This window comes from Oryx dammah, unplaced genomic scaffold (assembly GCF_014754425.2).
Source record: "Oryx dammah isolate SB20612 unplaced genomic scaffold, SCBI_Odam_1.1 HiC_scaffold_29, whole genome shotgun sequence".
Lineage (NCBI taxonomy): Eukaryota > Metazoa > Chordata > Mammalia > Artiodactyla > Bovidae > Oryx > Oryx dammah.
In genome coordinates this window covers 9,718,346-9,733,050 of record NW_024070213.1, presented here as the reverse complement: position 1 = coordinate 9,733,050, position 14,705 = coordinate 9,718,346, and the positions used below count along the sequence as shown (strand labels likewise).

At 37.7% G+C, this 14,705-nt stretch overlaps 1 protein-coding gene across 2 annotated transcripts in view; it reads right to left on the bottom strand.

Annotated features, from left to right (window-relative positions):
- Positions 1-13,002, bottom strand: part of DMC1 (DNA meiotic recombinase 1) — a 34,498-nt gene extending 21,496 nt beyond the window's left edge. The window contains exons 1-7 of one of the 2 annotated variants that reach the window (XM_040233310.1): positions 12,918-13,002; positions 12,230-12,274; positions 11,068-11,214; positions 9,228-9,310; positions 3,242-3,294; positions 1,658-1,699; positions 324-396 (exon numbers count right to left, since the gene is read on the bottom strand). In XM_040233310.1, coding sequence (XP_040089244.1) covers positions 324-396; positions 1,658-1,699; positions 3,242-3,294; positions 9,228-9,310; positions 11,068-11,214; positions 12,230-12,274; positions 12,918-12,968 — 494 coding nt within the window. In that variant the 5' untranslated portion in view covers positions 12,969-13,002. The remainder of the gene's footprint in view (positions 1-323; positions 397-1,657; positions 1,700-3,241; positions 3,295-9,227; positions 9,311-11,067; positions 11,215-12,229; positions 12,275-12,917) is intronic. The other variant, XM_040233311.1, reaches the window with a different exon arrangement.
- Positions 13,003-14,705: the final 1,703 nt, after the last annotated feature.

The following is a 14,705-nucleotide window of genomic DNA, read 5'->3' as shown; positions in this document are numbered from 1 at the left end:
ACATGTGTGTATATATACATATGTGTGTGTGTGTGTGTATACCTATATGTATATAACTGGGTCACTTTCCTGTATACCTGAAACTAACATGACATTGTAAATCAACTCTATGTCAGTAAAAAAAATACACAATTCTTAAAAAGATTTAAGAGGAAAAAAGTGATTTGAGAACTCAACTAGCAACTGTTTCCTCTTTTTTTTTTTCCATTATTATTGGTTTACAGGATAGTTATAAAAATGACACATTTCAAACAAATTCTCTTTATAGTAATAGTACTATATCACACTATTATGTTTGCAATTTGCATAAATAAAAGGGTTACAAAGTATTTTCTGTATCGATGAAAATAATCTTTCCTCCTGAGTAGCCACCTGCTCCTGGAAGTTGAGCTGTCACTAGGAAGCAATTAAAAATTAATTAATATTAACAAGAGTGAATAAACTCTGTACAAATTGATATACAAATTAACATGGGATTTATTCTGGTTGCAACTCTCTAGCTATCTAGCAAATAATAGTTCTAAATAGCATGTTATATTTTTATATTACTAACCAGTGGTAAAATTATAAGTATTCTTCCAGCATAACAGTAATTCAGCAAAGAATGTCAGTATCTTTCACAATGGGAGATATTCATGAAATTTAGTTCTCCTAAAGAACAGAAGTAGAATAACAAGGTCCTAATGTATAGCACAGGAAACTATATTTAACATCCTGCAATAAACCATAATAGAAAAGAAGGTATATATGTGCATAAATGAGTCACTTTGCTGTACAGCAGAGATTGGCACAACATAGTAAATCAACCATATTTTAATAAAAATTTTTTTAAAATAACAGAGGTAGACTTTAAATATTACTTTCCTCCTATAAGAAATAATCACAAATATAATTTATGCTATGCGACTCATTTAAGTAACTTTTCAATTAATGTATGCATTAATTTTAAATGTATTTTCTTTATATGTAGTATTAACACTAAGAAATTATTTTACATTAAGCACACACATTATTTCATTTATTTTTCAAAACAATCCTAAAATGGCCTATCATTATTCCTATTTTACTGATGGGGAAAATCTGAAAGGTGAAGCAATTTAACCAAGGTCATGCAGCTGTTAAGGGTAGAGCTATTTGGATTCCAGAATCCCCTTACTAAACACTTACCCATGTTCCTTCTACTTAGGTCTAAGAAATGCAGTACAATGACTTTATGTAAAAGGAGATATTTTTGCTTATTTTAAGTCTTTTTTAGTTCCACCCTTACTCTATGGAAAGTAAGGAATTCTAAAGCCTCAATAGATTCTGTGATATTCTTATAAACATGATATACAAAAGACAGAATAAGAAAAATCGAGGCCATGAACAAATACCTCTCTCCACCAATACATTCATATATCCATTTACCTCCTCCCTATTTCCATTCAGGTGTTCTGAGTGCAGTACGTGCAACATGACCTCATGTATCACACATTTACAGACCAGCTCTGGTATTTGTATAACCGTGGGGAGTTAAGTAATCTCTCTGAGTTTTAGTTTCCTTGCAAGTTTGTTCAGATTACATGAGATTATATAAAGTACCAGGCACAAAGTAGATTAGTAAGTAATGGCTATGATTATTATTGTTATTGCTATCATTTTTGTTATATATCCTTACCACAGAGGGTATGAGAGAGTTGGGTTTTTCCAGTTCGAAATTCTGTGAAACATAGGGAAAAAAATAGTTAATACTTAGATTATTTTCATAAAGACTAGATATGGTCTCAGAGTATAGTTTTCTTTTCCAACTGTCAATCTCATACACGAAGTGCCTCTATGTCATGAATGGATTCTGCATATATGAATACCAGTAATAAAAAGAACTTTTTAAAGGTTTTCTTTTTCAGAACTGTCCTTCAGATGATAGTAAAACCCTAATTTTTCTTAGGAATAATCATATAAATGAAAGTGTAAGGCTCCACCACAGGAAAGAGACCCTGGAGTTTTCCCACTGATCTGAGATCCTCAAGGGGAATCCCAGAGTGAGTGAGTGAGTGAAGTCGCTCAGTCGTTTTCGACTCTTTGCGATCCCATGGACTGTAGCCCACCAAGCTTCTCTGTCCATGGGATTCTCCAGGCAAGAATACTGGAGTGGGTTGCCATTTCCTTCTCCAGGGGATCTGCCCAACCCAGGGATCGAACCCAGGTCTCCCACATTGCAGGCAGAAGCTTTAACCTCTAAGCCAGACTTGCCTCCAACCTCAAATTGGTGGTATCTCTTAGCTACCAACAAAAGCAAATACTCTCTAGAGAAAAACATCCCCACTATACCAATTTAGGCCTATTGAACTTCAACAGATTAAAATCAAGAATATGTTCACAAATATCAATAAACACACAAGAAGGTAAATCATTCAAATGGGTTTCCCAGGTGGCTCAGTGCTAAAGAATCTGCCTGCAATGCAGGAAATGCAGTTCAATCCCTGGGTGGGGAAGATCCCTTGGAGAAGGAAATGGTAATCATGCCAGTATTCTTGCCTGCAAACTCCCAAGGACAGAGGAGCCTGGAGAGTTATAGTCCTTGGGGTTGCAAAGAGTTGGACATGATTTAGCAACCAAACAACAACAAGCCATTAAGACTGGGAGTCAACAGAAATAAACAAAGATTTATTTCTCCAAGTCAGCAGAAACATCAACACTGAACAAACAAACAAAAAAACAGATTTGGTTCTCTGAGGACTGAAAATAATGGAACTGTCAGGAGCAGTACATAAAATAGCTATGCATGGATTTCTTTTTTCTTTTTGGCTGCACCACGAGGCTTGTGGGATTATAGTTCCCCAAGCAGGGATCAAACTCAGCCCCTAGCAGTGAGAATGCAGTCCTGACCTCTGGACTGCCAGGGAATTTCCAACTTTTTTTAAAATAGAGGATACAACAAAGAGAAAAATCTATTCTCTGTGTTCCTGAAATATGCATTTCTTAAAAATATTAATAAGATCAGTCTCATTATACAACTACTTTCTGAAGGTATGAGAGGAAAAAATTTTCTTCTATAGGAATCAGAGATAAAAAGATGAAAAATGTCAATAAAACTCATCTTTTAATGTTGGAAAATATTTTAATTGTAGCCCAGAAAGATCTTGCATTATGATAACTGATATTTCATCATAAGTTCCAAAATAGATATAATTTATCATTGATATGGGTGTGTATACATAGATATATTTTTCATATAACAAAATATTAAGCTTTTACCTACCTCCAAAAGCTTCTGTGATTGCCATGCTTTCAATTCCACCTCCTAGCAACTTACTAGAAATAGAAAGTAAGCTTCAGTAACAGGAACAGAAATAGAAATATCAAGAAAGGAGAAAGTGCTAATATCATTGGTATTATTTCTATCTATGTACCTGATGCAAAGAACCAACTCATTGGAAAAGACCCTGATGGTGGGAAAGATTAAAGGTAGGAGGAGAAGGGGATGACAGAGGATGAGATGGTTGGATGGCATCACTAACGAGATGGACATGAGTTTGAGTAGGCTCTGGGAGTTGGTGATGGACAGGGAAGCCTGGCGTGCTGCAGTCCATGGGGTTCCAAAGAGTCGGACACAACTGAGAGACGGAACTGAACTGATCTATGTATCTTTCTATCTATCCAAGATAAACACACATTCTTGGCTGAACAAATGGCTTCCCACCTGCGTAGATCACAGGTTATACTGTGCATGGGTAGGGGGATCAACAAAACAATCTATAAGTCCTGCTGTTCCCACTCCTGTCTACCAACAGGAAATGACCTATGCAGGCCTTATATTTCATTATTCTTTAGAACTGAACTGAGGTTTGAATAAATGGTTTTAGTTATTAATTGGGTTTTTCATACTGTGCTGGTACTATGTTTCTAAAAGTCAACCAAATATCCAAATTTTTTAAAGTACTGAGAAACATGAAAAATAGATATTAGGAGAATCCAATGATTGTCACCATGATTGACATATCTCACACAAGCCAAATTCTATGAAGAACATGTCAGAATAGAAAATATTCAAAGATGTGATGGGTACTGCTAGCAGTTAGAAAAAGAACTGTCAGGTTTTGACAGCATGTACTTAATTGGTAACTCAGTGATTTAGTGCATTTGATATATATTCTTGATATGAAAAGACCTTAAGTTAAACAATCTCATTCATTCATTTAATTCAACAATATTAACTATAGTAATTGCCCTAAGATCTGGTAGGAGCACTTTAAAAATCTTTGTAGTTTGTATTAGCATGACTTTTGGGACATGGTCACAGATCAGACAGAGCTCTAAGAGATGTGGATAATTTAACAGATGTACATTTACATAGTTTGAAAGTAACTTAAATGTAAATTGAAGCAATGTTGGAAGCTGGCCACAAATTTAGTGAGAGCTGTGGACTTCAATGAGAAAAAGAAAAAAATCTAGATACTGAGGCGCATAAACTGAATCTAAAGGACATGCTGGAGAGACCACTCCATTTGAAAGGCATATTCAGAGATTCTATATTTAGAATTTATTTAGATTTTTATTTAGAGATTCTATAAGTCTACTAATTATTAAAGGAAGTTTTACTTGTCCTGATTTTTCATCTTGAGAAAAACCACCCTAAACCTTTGGCTTAGAGAAATTTTAAAGAAATGGCTATAGCCCTGGAAAATCTAAGACAAAATTTCTGGTGGATATTCTGAAAAAATGAACCCCCAATTCAACTGAAAGTGTACCCCAAATTGCTTGGGATAGCGTAACTGTTCCCTTGGGAAACTAAAGAAAATTTAGTATTAGGAATAGAAATAGTGCTTTTAAATCTTGAAAGATTTTAAAATAGAGACAAAAATCAAACTCACAGATTACTATTTTCATATTAATTTTGGGAATAAACTGTGCATATCTGGTACTTGAAAACTCTCATAGTTTGAGAATTTGACATTTTTATAACATAACACATTAGCCTGTAATTGATTAAATGATATAAAGCTGCAGTTTCTAAGTTGGTAGCTAACTTTATACACAGTATTTGAACATTTAAGAGTGTCTAAGGCTCACTATACTTATAAGTTTAATTTATTAAATTTATAGGGGCTTCCCTGGTGGCTCAGATCATAATCTGCCTGCAATGCATTAAATTTATAAGACATTCAAGTAATTGAAAAGATTTTAGTAATTATACAAGCAAAGTTCTGAGGAGAAATATAATTAATTTATAAATATAGGTTAAAATATTCAAGGAAATTTGGTTAACTATATTAGAAAAGTTCCTTAAAATTTGTCAAATTTATAAATGGGCTTGCAGCTTAAGAAAAAATATATTAAGTAATAATATATACTGCGTCTGCTGCTGCTTAGTCGCTTTACCTGTGTCTGACTTTGTGCGACCCTATGGACTGCAGCCTGCCAGGCTCCTCTGTCCATGGGATTCCCTAGGCAAGAGTACTAGAAAATGCCCTCCTCCAGGGGATCTTCCTGACCCAGGGTTCAAATCCAGGTCTCCTGCATTGCAGCAGGCAGAGTCTTTACCACTGAGCCACAAAGGAAGCCCCGATAATATATAAATAATAATGTATATCACTTAATATTATATAAGTAATATATAGAGTAATAATTTCTCTAAGCCAAATTTAAAATTTTTTATTTATTTGTTTGTTTGTTCTGGCTGTGCTGGGTCTTTGTTGCTGCATGTGGGCTTTCTCTAGTTGCAGTGAGTGGGACTACTCTCTAGTATTTTTGGTGCTCTGGCTTCTCATTGCAGTGGCTTTCTTGTTGCAAAGCTTTGGCTCTAGACCATGCAGACTCAGCAGTTGTGGCGGATGGACTTAGCCGACCCGTGTCATACAGGATCTTCCTGGGCCAGGGATCAAACCTGTGTCCGCTGCACTGGTAGGCAGGTTTCTTAACCACTGGGCCACCAAGGAAGTCCAGCCAGATGATTCTTAAACCACGATGTGGTAGAACAACTGGAGAATATCAAGTCATCATTTGAATCAAATTATTTTGATCAACCTGATTTTGACCAATTTGTCTTTTTAAAAAGATATTTATTTATTTTGGTTGTGTTGGGTCTTAGCTGTGGCACGTGGGCTCTTCTCGCAGTATGCAGGCATCATGTGGGATCTTGGTTCTCCAACCAGGGATCAAACCCATGTCCCCTGTTTTGGAAGTTGTATTCTTAACCCTGGACCACCAGGAAAGTACCTGACCCATTAGTCTTGGAGCAAGATTTCCCAAAGACTCTTCTTTAGCTGTTATTTGAACAAAAGGTTCTGTGATTTTAAAAATTTGAGGCAATCCTAGGTTAAACAGGTGTTTTACTTCACTGTAGGAATTCAGACCCTTTAATAAAATGTATAAATCTCTGAGAAATACAGTTTATTGCATTTCCCCAACATATTTTACTATTTGCTTATTCAGTCAATTAGTTATTCCACAAATATTTACTGAACATCTAGTTTGTGCCAGAGATTGCTTTGTGCACTTGGAGTAACGTGTGTATGTGCTCAGTGCTCAGCTGTGTCTAACTGGAGTAAAGCAGTGAACAAAAGAGACAGAGCCATCACTTTGTGGCACTTACATTCTAATGAGAAAACAGACGATAAACAAAAGTAAGTAAAATATGTGGTATGTCAGATGTTATTAGATGGTATGAATAAAAATTAGACCTGGAAAGGGGATAAAAGGTGCAGAGGATGAAGATAGGAAGTTTTCAAATAAACTTTCAAAGAAAATGATCACAGAAGGCCCTAGTGAGACATGGACATTTTAGCAAAGACCCACAGCAAGCCATGTACATAATGAGGAAAGAGTGTTCCAGGCAGAGGGAATGCTAAGTGCAAACGCCCTGAGGTGGGAGTGTGTCTGCCATTTTCTAGGAATAGCAAAAAAAAATAGCACTGTTGGTACACAGTAAACCAGAAGACAAATAAGAGCTTCGATTTGAGATTAGAGAGGATTTTTGGCTTCTGCTGAGCGAGCCTGGGGAGTCATTAGGGTGTTTTGGACAGAAGAGTATTATGATCTGATCTATGTTTTAAAAACATTATTCAGGGGCTTCCTTGATGGCTCAGTGGTGAAGAATCCTCCTGCCAATGCAGGAGACATGGACGGGTTCAAGCCGTGGTCCAGGAAGATCCCACATGCCGCAGAGCAACGAAGCCCTGGTGCCACAACTGTCGAGCCTACGCTCTAGATCCCTGGAAGCGCAACTACTGAGCCCAGTGCCACCACTACTGAAGCCCATGAGCCCTAGAGCCTGGGCTCTGCAACAAGAAAGACCACCGTAATGAGAAGCCTGTGCACTACAATGAAGAGTAGCCCCTGCCCCCAGCAACTAGAGAAAAGCCCGCCCAGCAATGAAGACCCAGCACAGCCAAAAGTAAATAAATAAAATTATAAAAAATTTATCCTGTCATCTATGTGAAGAATAAATGGTAGGGGCAAGGTCTAAAGGAAGGAAGCTAGTTAGAAGTTATTATCAATAATCCAGAAGAGATATTAATAGGTGGTTTAGAACAGTGAGGTAACAAAGGAGAAGGTTGTGAGAAGTAATTAAATTCACATTTTTTTCTCCCTTTCTGTACACATATAGATACAAGTAGGAAAAATATACATATAAACTTTGTATTATGAAAAATTTCAAACATAAACAAAAGTAGACAAAAACATTATAACAATGAACCATCATGTACCTATCCCTCAGCTTTAACAGTTATCAACCATGAATTCATGGCCAAAATTTTTTCCATAAAAACTGCCAACCACTTCCCTCCCTTTTCATATTACTTTAAGCAGATATTAGGCAACATATCAATTCATCCTAAATATTTCAGTAGGTATCTCTACAAGATGAAGACGCTTATTTTTTTAATATAACTGCATTACCATATCACATCTAAAAAATTAGTAATTCCTTAATATCAACTATCTAGTAAGTGTTCAATTTCAGTCTCATATGTCTTACTTCCTGTAGTGTGTTTGAATTAGGATCCAAAATAATATCTATGTATTGAGATTAAGTGACATGTCTTTTAAATGCCTTTTAATCTCTAGGTCTTCTCCCTGACTCCACCTCTTTTCTATTCTTTATAATTTATTTGTTGAAGAAACTGGTTGGTTTATTCTAAATACATTTGAAGACAGAGCAGACAGGATTTGTTAATAGATTAGAGTTAGCGTGTGAGGGGGTAAAAAAAGCGCCAAGGATGACACTAAGGTTTCAGATCTGAGGATTAGGAAAGAGATCTGAGCTAAGGGAGATTTTAGGAGGAGCAAATCTGGGGCAAATATTAGAAATTTGGTTTTGGACCTGTGACGTCTGAGCTGCCTAGCAAACATTCAAATGGGGAGGCATATTTGACTATGAAACTCTTTTTTTTCTTGGAGTTTTTGTGAGGTCAAGGTTTTGAGGAAGTATTGAGTATTTGAGGAATACTTTGAGGAAATACTGCTTTGTTCAAATTGCTCTAGGAAACTTCTCTAACTTATGAAATAGTAATTCTGCCTACTAAGGGAAAAAAACACACACACTGTAGTCAACTTGCATTGGGAAGATGGGGACTATGTCTTGGAAATCATAAGATGGTAAAAAAATAAAGGTGGGGAGGAGTTAAAACTGCTGATGCTGAAAAGCGAAAACAACATTGGATTATTTCTTCTAAAATATTCACTCTAACAATTGAATTTTTAAAAATATTTCTTTGGCTGTGTCGGATCTCAATTGCGGCATGCAGGATCTTTGATCCTCAATGGAGCATGCAGGTTCTTTTAACTGGTTGCAGCATATGGGATCTAATTCCCTGAGGAGGGGTGGAACCTGAGCCCCTGGCTCCCTTGCATTGGGAGTTCGCAGTCTTAGCCACTGGACCACCAGAGGGGTCCCTAACAACTGATTTTTAAGGAAAACCAAAAGTGAAATGGAATTTCCTTGATCAATGGAGAATAAAAAGGAAATGGAAAGTTAAACTGATTTCTTTAATGGCTTATTGATTAATACAGACTGATTCAGAAACTACTTATACTTTGGGTCCGAATTTCTTGTGAGAAAGGTAATCCCATTTTTACAAGCAGTCTAAAATTTATTTGCTTCAGTTGCCATTTGAGGGAAAAAAATTCTGCAAAGTAAGAAGCTATTTCTATTGTTTATAGTCAAAATAACAACTCAGATAGAGAAAAGAAATGTAATATTCCAAAGACTGTGCTTAGTGGTTATAAAAAATATGAATACATACTCAAATTCCTGGCTCCCAGTGGTGATATGGAAAACCATCTTCCTCTTCTCACTATACTCAAATGCAGTCAAGAATCCTGGTTCCTACAGAAAGACAAAAGGAAAGGTTAAAAAAAGATATAAGATGAATATCTTAATTTCAAATGCTGCCAAAAAATATATACTTGATTCTCAGTCATCATTTGCTATAAGCTACAGTTCATTTGTCTTTGAAGGCAGCACAAGATCATGGTTAAGAACACAGGCTCTAGAGCCACCTTACCATGGTTCAAACTACATCTCTAACACTTATTAGTTGTGTAATGTGTGGTAAACTACTTAATCATGCTGTACTCTGGCTTCCTCTTTTGGGTCAAATGGGATAATAATAGTGTCTCTCTCATAGGGAAGCTGTAAAGGTTAAATGAGATACATTTATGGCATAAAGCAGACTCGTACTTTACTAAGTGATTCAGTTGATTTCATTCAATGAGGCTGGCCCTCTGTGTTCTTTATTAGCCACTCCAGATCATTCTGATACATACCACTGTACTATGAAATTAACTTTCTCTGTCTCTGTCTCTCCCTCTATATCTCAATCTCTTTCTCTAAGAAAAAACAGTTTCAGTTAAGAGAGGATTAGACTGTTGGTGCATTAGTGGGTACACAAGAAGGAGAAAGATTCTTCTGTTTGGTAATAGAATTACTTTCCAAAGGAAAGAAGACTAATGCCTTGAGCTATAAAGGAGCAGTTTAAATCCCAAACCCTGGGTACTGCACTAGGGCTTCATTAGACACCCTGGCAGTTACGGAACTGCCTTGTGGGTATACAGCCCAAGAGTACTCAGAACATAGAGCAACTGAGTTGTGTTCAGACCAGTTCAGTTGTGTCCTCTCCAAGTTCAGGGCCACACTGACACTTGCATCTGGAAGGAAACAGTTGACTGTTGGTGAAGAGAAGTTCTAGGACTTGGTGAGAATGAGACTTTCTTATACACAAGTAGAAAAGGAGAAGCCTGCTCTTCTGCAAAGAGAGGCTCTGGCCTTTCTGCACATTCTTATTCCCAGAGGTGCTGCCTCTAGTGGCCCCCAAAAGAGCTACACAAAAACTTGGGTCAAAGGCATGTGCTTTTGCTTGGAGCCTATCGGCAGCATAGGTCTCTTATGGTCTATGGACCCAGGTACAAAGTACAAGTTTCACTTAGCTTTATGCTCAGGTGCCTCAATGAGCACATTCTTGGTCATATCTATCTTAACTGCACAAATGTAGACCCAGCCACTGTTGGTCTTTTTCAAATACAATGTTCTCTTATCAAATGCCTATAACAGGAGAGAGCAATTTCTTTGGTGCTGAGTGCTTTACAACAGCCATATACAATGTTTGAGGAGATAGTACAAAAAAATAAGGAGTAGGAAGGTAAAAAAATATGAAAAGGAGGGAATTCCTGGTAGTCCAGTGGTTGGGATGTTGTACTCTCACTGCTGGGAGCCTGGGTTTGATCCCAGGTCATGGAACTAAGATCTTGCAAGCAGCACATCCTAGACAGAAAAAGAAAAAGAAAAGAAGGAAAGGCAGAGGCACAGAAAAGGAAAAAGTGATATAAAAGGAGACAAAAATAAAAGGTTTTATAAAAAATGATTGCCTTCATAGTTTTCTTGGTCTTTTAACCTCTGTCTCATTTTTTTCAGAAATTATTGCTTTGAAACTTACATGATGAAAAGTTAACATAGGGTATATAATATATGGTGATCCACAGGAACTCACAGTTCTCACAATAGTTTCTAGTGTACATAATGAGAAAGGCTACAGAGATTCCCAGGGCCCATTTAAGCTAAAACAACAAAGAATGGATTTTGCTTACAATAAGCTTGTTGGCTGCTTCTTTAATCTTGTCCACTTTTGCTTCTGAGAGTCCTTTGACATTGCATAGGGCTCTTCTTGTTGTCATCTGTATCCCTTTGATGGTACAGATGCCTACTGACTTCAGTTTCTTAATGTCAGCCACATTCTGTAAGTAAAAGAATGGGTGAAGCAGATTGAGAAAATGCCAGCTTGAAAGCTCCCATACTATGTCATGTGCTTTCATGTCCATCTACTTCCATTATGATGCCAATTTTACACAAGCAGCCAGGTGGAACCCACCCACCATGTAGCCAAATGTTCTGGAAATATCTCAGTAGAACATACCCAGCATGCTGCCAAATGTTCTGGCTGTGCCCTGATTTCCCAAGAATGTTAGTGAGACCATGGCAATGTAACAAGGAATTCAAAAGAAGAGTCTGTTGTTAGAAAAGCTAACAAATTTATCACACATTCACCCCCTCAGTTCAGCTCCTTCTTTCTACAGAACTTCATTACCAGTATGTTCTTTAAAAATCTTTTAAGATTTTTTTCTTTACCCTTGGGGAATGCAAATAACTACATAACCAAAAACCCAGCATTTTCTCTTGCTCCAACTTTCTAAATTCAACTGAAAGAGAGTAAATGTGAGGGCTTCAAAGGGTAGCATCAGAGAAGTTTTACTGTCAACTGATTGCTATTGAAATTCATCTAGCTTGTTACTTAAAGCCTGGATTTCTGTTATCACTGACTTGATGGACGTGAATTTGAGTGAACTCTGGGAGTTGGTGATGGACAGGGAGGCCTGGCGTGCTGCGGTTCATGGGGTTGTAAAGAGTCAGACACAACTGAGCGACTGAACTAAACTGTATTTACTCTAATCACATGACACAGAAAATAAATTTTCAGTACATAGCTCTGAATGCCTTCTGTTGGACCAGTGGTTCTCAACTGTGGGCCATTTTGCCCCCTGGGGACACCTAAAAATATCTGGAGAAATTTTTGGTTGTCACAACCAGAGGGTTGCTGGCGGCACAGAGTAAGTGGTTAGGAATCAGGGATGCTGCTATAACACCCTACAATGCACAGGACAGCTGCCTCAACAATAAAGAACTGCCTGGTCCCAAGACTGGCTGAGAAACTCTCAAAGGGACAATTTCACAGAGTCTTGAAAAAATACTTACAATTCCATGTTTTTGTAACAGGTCGATGTCTTGAAACAAAGATTCCTAAAGGAGATGGAACAGGGAAAAAAGTGTTCATTCTTCATATCCAACTGTTTCACATATTTTAAAGGCTTAATTCAGCATTATGAGTCACTTCAAAACGCCTCAAATTCCGCTTCTCTAGACAAATTGAGGTAGGATCAATACTACTTTTTCAAACATATTGTTGTATACTTAAAAGCAGTGCCAACGTTGAAAGCACTAGGAAGCCCAATATGGCACTCAGCCCCCTGCAGTGAAAGCACAGGATCCTAACCACTGACCCACCGGGGAATTCCAACAGTCTCTCCAAACTTTTTAAGACCTTAATCCAAAAGAGTGGAACAACACAAGCTATTTTTAAATATGTTTTCTCAGTCTTCTCCACCAGACCTTGAACTACTTCCTCTGCTATTTGGTACCAATATGGCCATACCAATTGTTAAATTATTAAAATACTTTCATGCCAGCTGCTAAGTAGCTAATCTTAGCTCCCCTTGCCAAACAAGTTGTTACATATTTGTAATAGTGCCTCTCTCCAGAACTATGTTTTATTTCTAATAAATAAAAATAGTTAAGTTTCTAAAAGTAGTAGTTAACAGAGAAGGAACTCCATTTTTGTAGAATGACTGAATATCTATGTATCTTTCCAACATTCTAGGCGTACGTCTTCATCTTGGAATCCCGGTTCTTCCAGCACAACTTGATCCTCCTTCATACTGAAGGGTGAACAGCAGAAAAATAATCAATTCTGGAAAAACAAGAAATATTAATAAGTTGTCACAGATCATATAGTACAAAATCCTTTGCCCATAGGATTTTTTATTTCATTTCAGTCATCAAGGACCAGAAAGATAATTAGACAAATATTAGAGCCCCATGAGCCACAACTAGTGAGCCCAAGCACCACAATACTGAAGCTCGTGTGCCCAAGGCCCGGCTTCACACAAAAGAAACCACTGAAATGAGAAGCTTGCCCACAGCAACTAGAGTAGCCCCTGCTGGCCACAACTGGAGAAGGACAGCAAATAGGAAGACCCAGAGCAGCCATACATAAATAAAATTAAATTTAAAAATTCCTTTAAAAAATTTAGTTTGGAATAACTAGGCTGCTGCTGCTGCTAAGTTGCTTCAGTCGTGTCCGACTCTGTGCGACCCCACAGACGAAAGCCCACCAGGCTCCCCATCCCTGGGATTCTCCAGGCAAGAACACTGGAGTGGGTTGCCATTGCCTTCTCCAATGCATGAAAGTGAAAAGTGAAAGTGAAGTCGCTCAGTCGTGTCCAACTCATAGAGACCCCATGGATTGCAGCCTACCAGGCTCCTCCGTCCATGGTATTTTCCAGGCTAGAGTACCAGAGTGGGGTACCATTGCCTTCTCCATAACTAGGCTGGACTATCTTATTTCTCCTAAGCCTGTGGCATTATTTCTTTTTTCTGGTGTGGTATGTGTGGGTGAGGGGACTAGTTTCATTTATTTCCTCAAAAATGGCCACACTGTATCATCTTTTGATTTCCTATAGCACAGTTAATCATGACTAACAATATCTTTTTTGTTGTCTTGGAAAGTTATTTAGAAGTAGAAACTTACAATTAAATAATGATATTAAACTTTCGTATTTGTTAACAGTCTAAGAACTTTGACCTTAAGTCTTCCTTGCATCCTCCCTGGCACCTAGAACTTAAGTCTATCCTCAATAAAAAGATATTATTTTTTCTCATGTAGGAGGACTCCCTTCTGCTTTGGAATGATGAGGAGCTCTCTTGTAACATATTTTTTTGTTTCATAAAACATTAGATGTATTTCATTTTATAATATTAACTAGCTTCATGATTTTAAGATTTAAAATTATGGTGGATAGTCCATAGGGACACAAGAGAGTCCGACATGACTTAGCAACTAAACAACAATAATCTAGTATTTTAATGATAAAATATTAGGGCCAATAAGCAGATAAAGCCTTTAAGTCAGGAATCTACAAGGCATGACTGTGTTCGTTAGAAAATGTGGTCCAAATAATCAGTTTTGCTCTATTTCATCTCCTCACTGAACACCAAACTAAGTTGGGGCCCAGCCCAGTGGGGAACAAACTTCAGAGGCAGAAGTAGGGTCCTTATCACCTAGTACAAGAAAGTATTCGAGGAGACAAAGTAAACGGAATCTTCTGGAATGCGGTCCCCCTCACGCAAGATAGCTAACCATATACATGATAACCCAAATTCTGTGACTGTCCTTTCTTAATAAAAAGATTGTTCTCTATCTTTCTCAAATAGCAGCTGATGGAATGAACAGTTGAATCTAAAGTAGGGCTCCCAAACACCTTGGCTTAAGGAGCCAGAAGCGGTCCCTTACCGTGGCGAGCGCGGTCCAGGTCACCCTCACCGCCTCCCCAACCCACCGGCCATTTCCCTGACACCGGACTCCCTCATAAGGGGCCCGAGGAGGCCTCTTCAA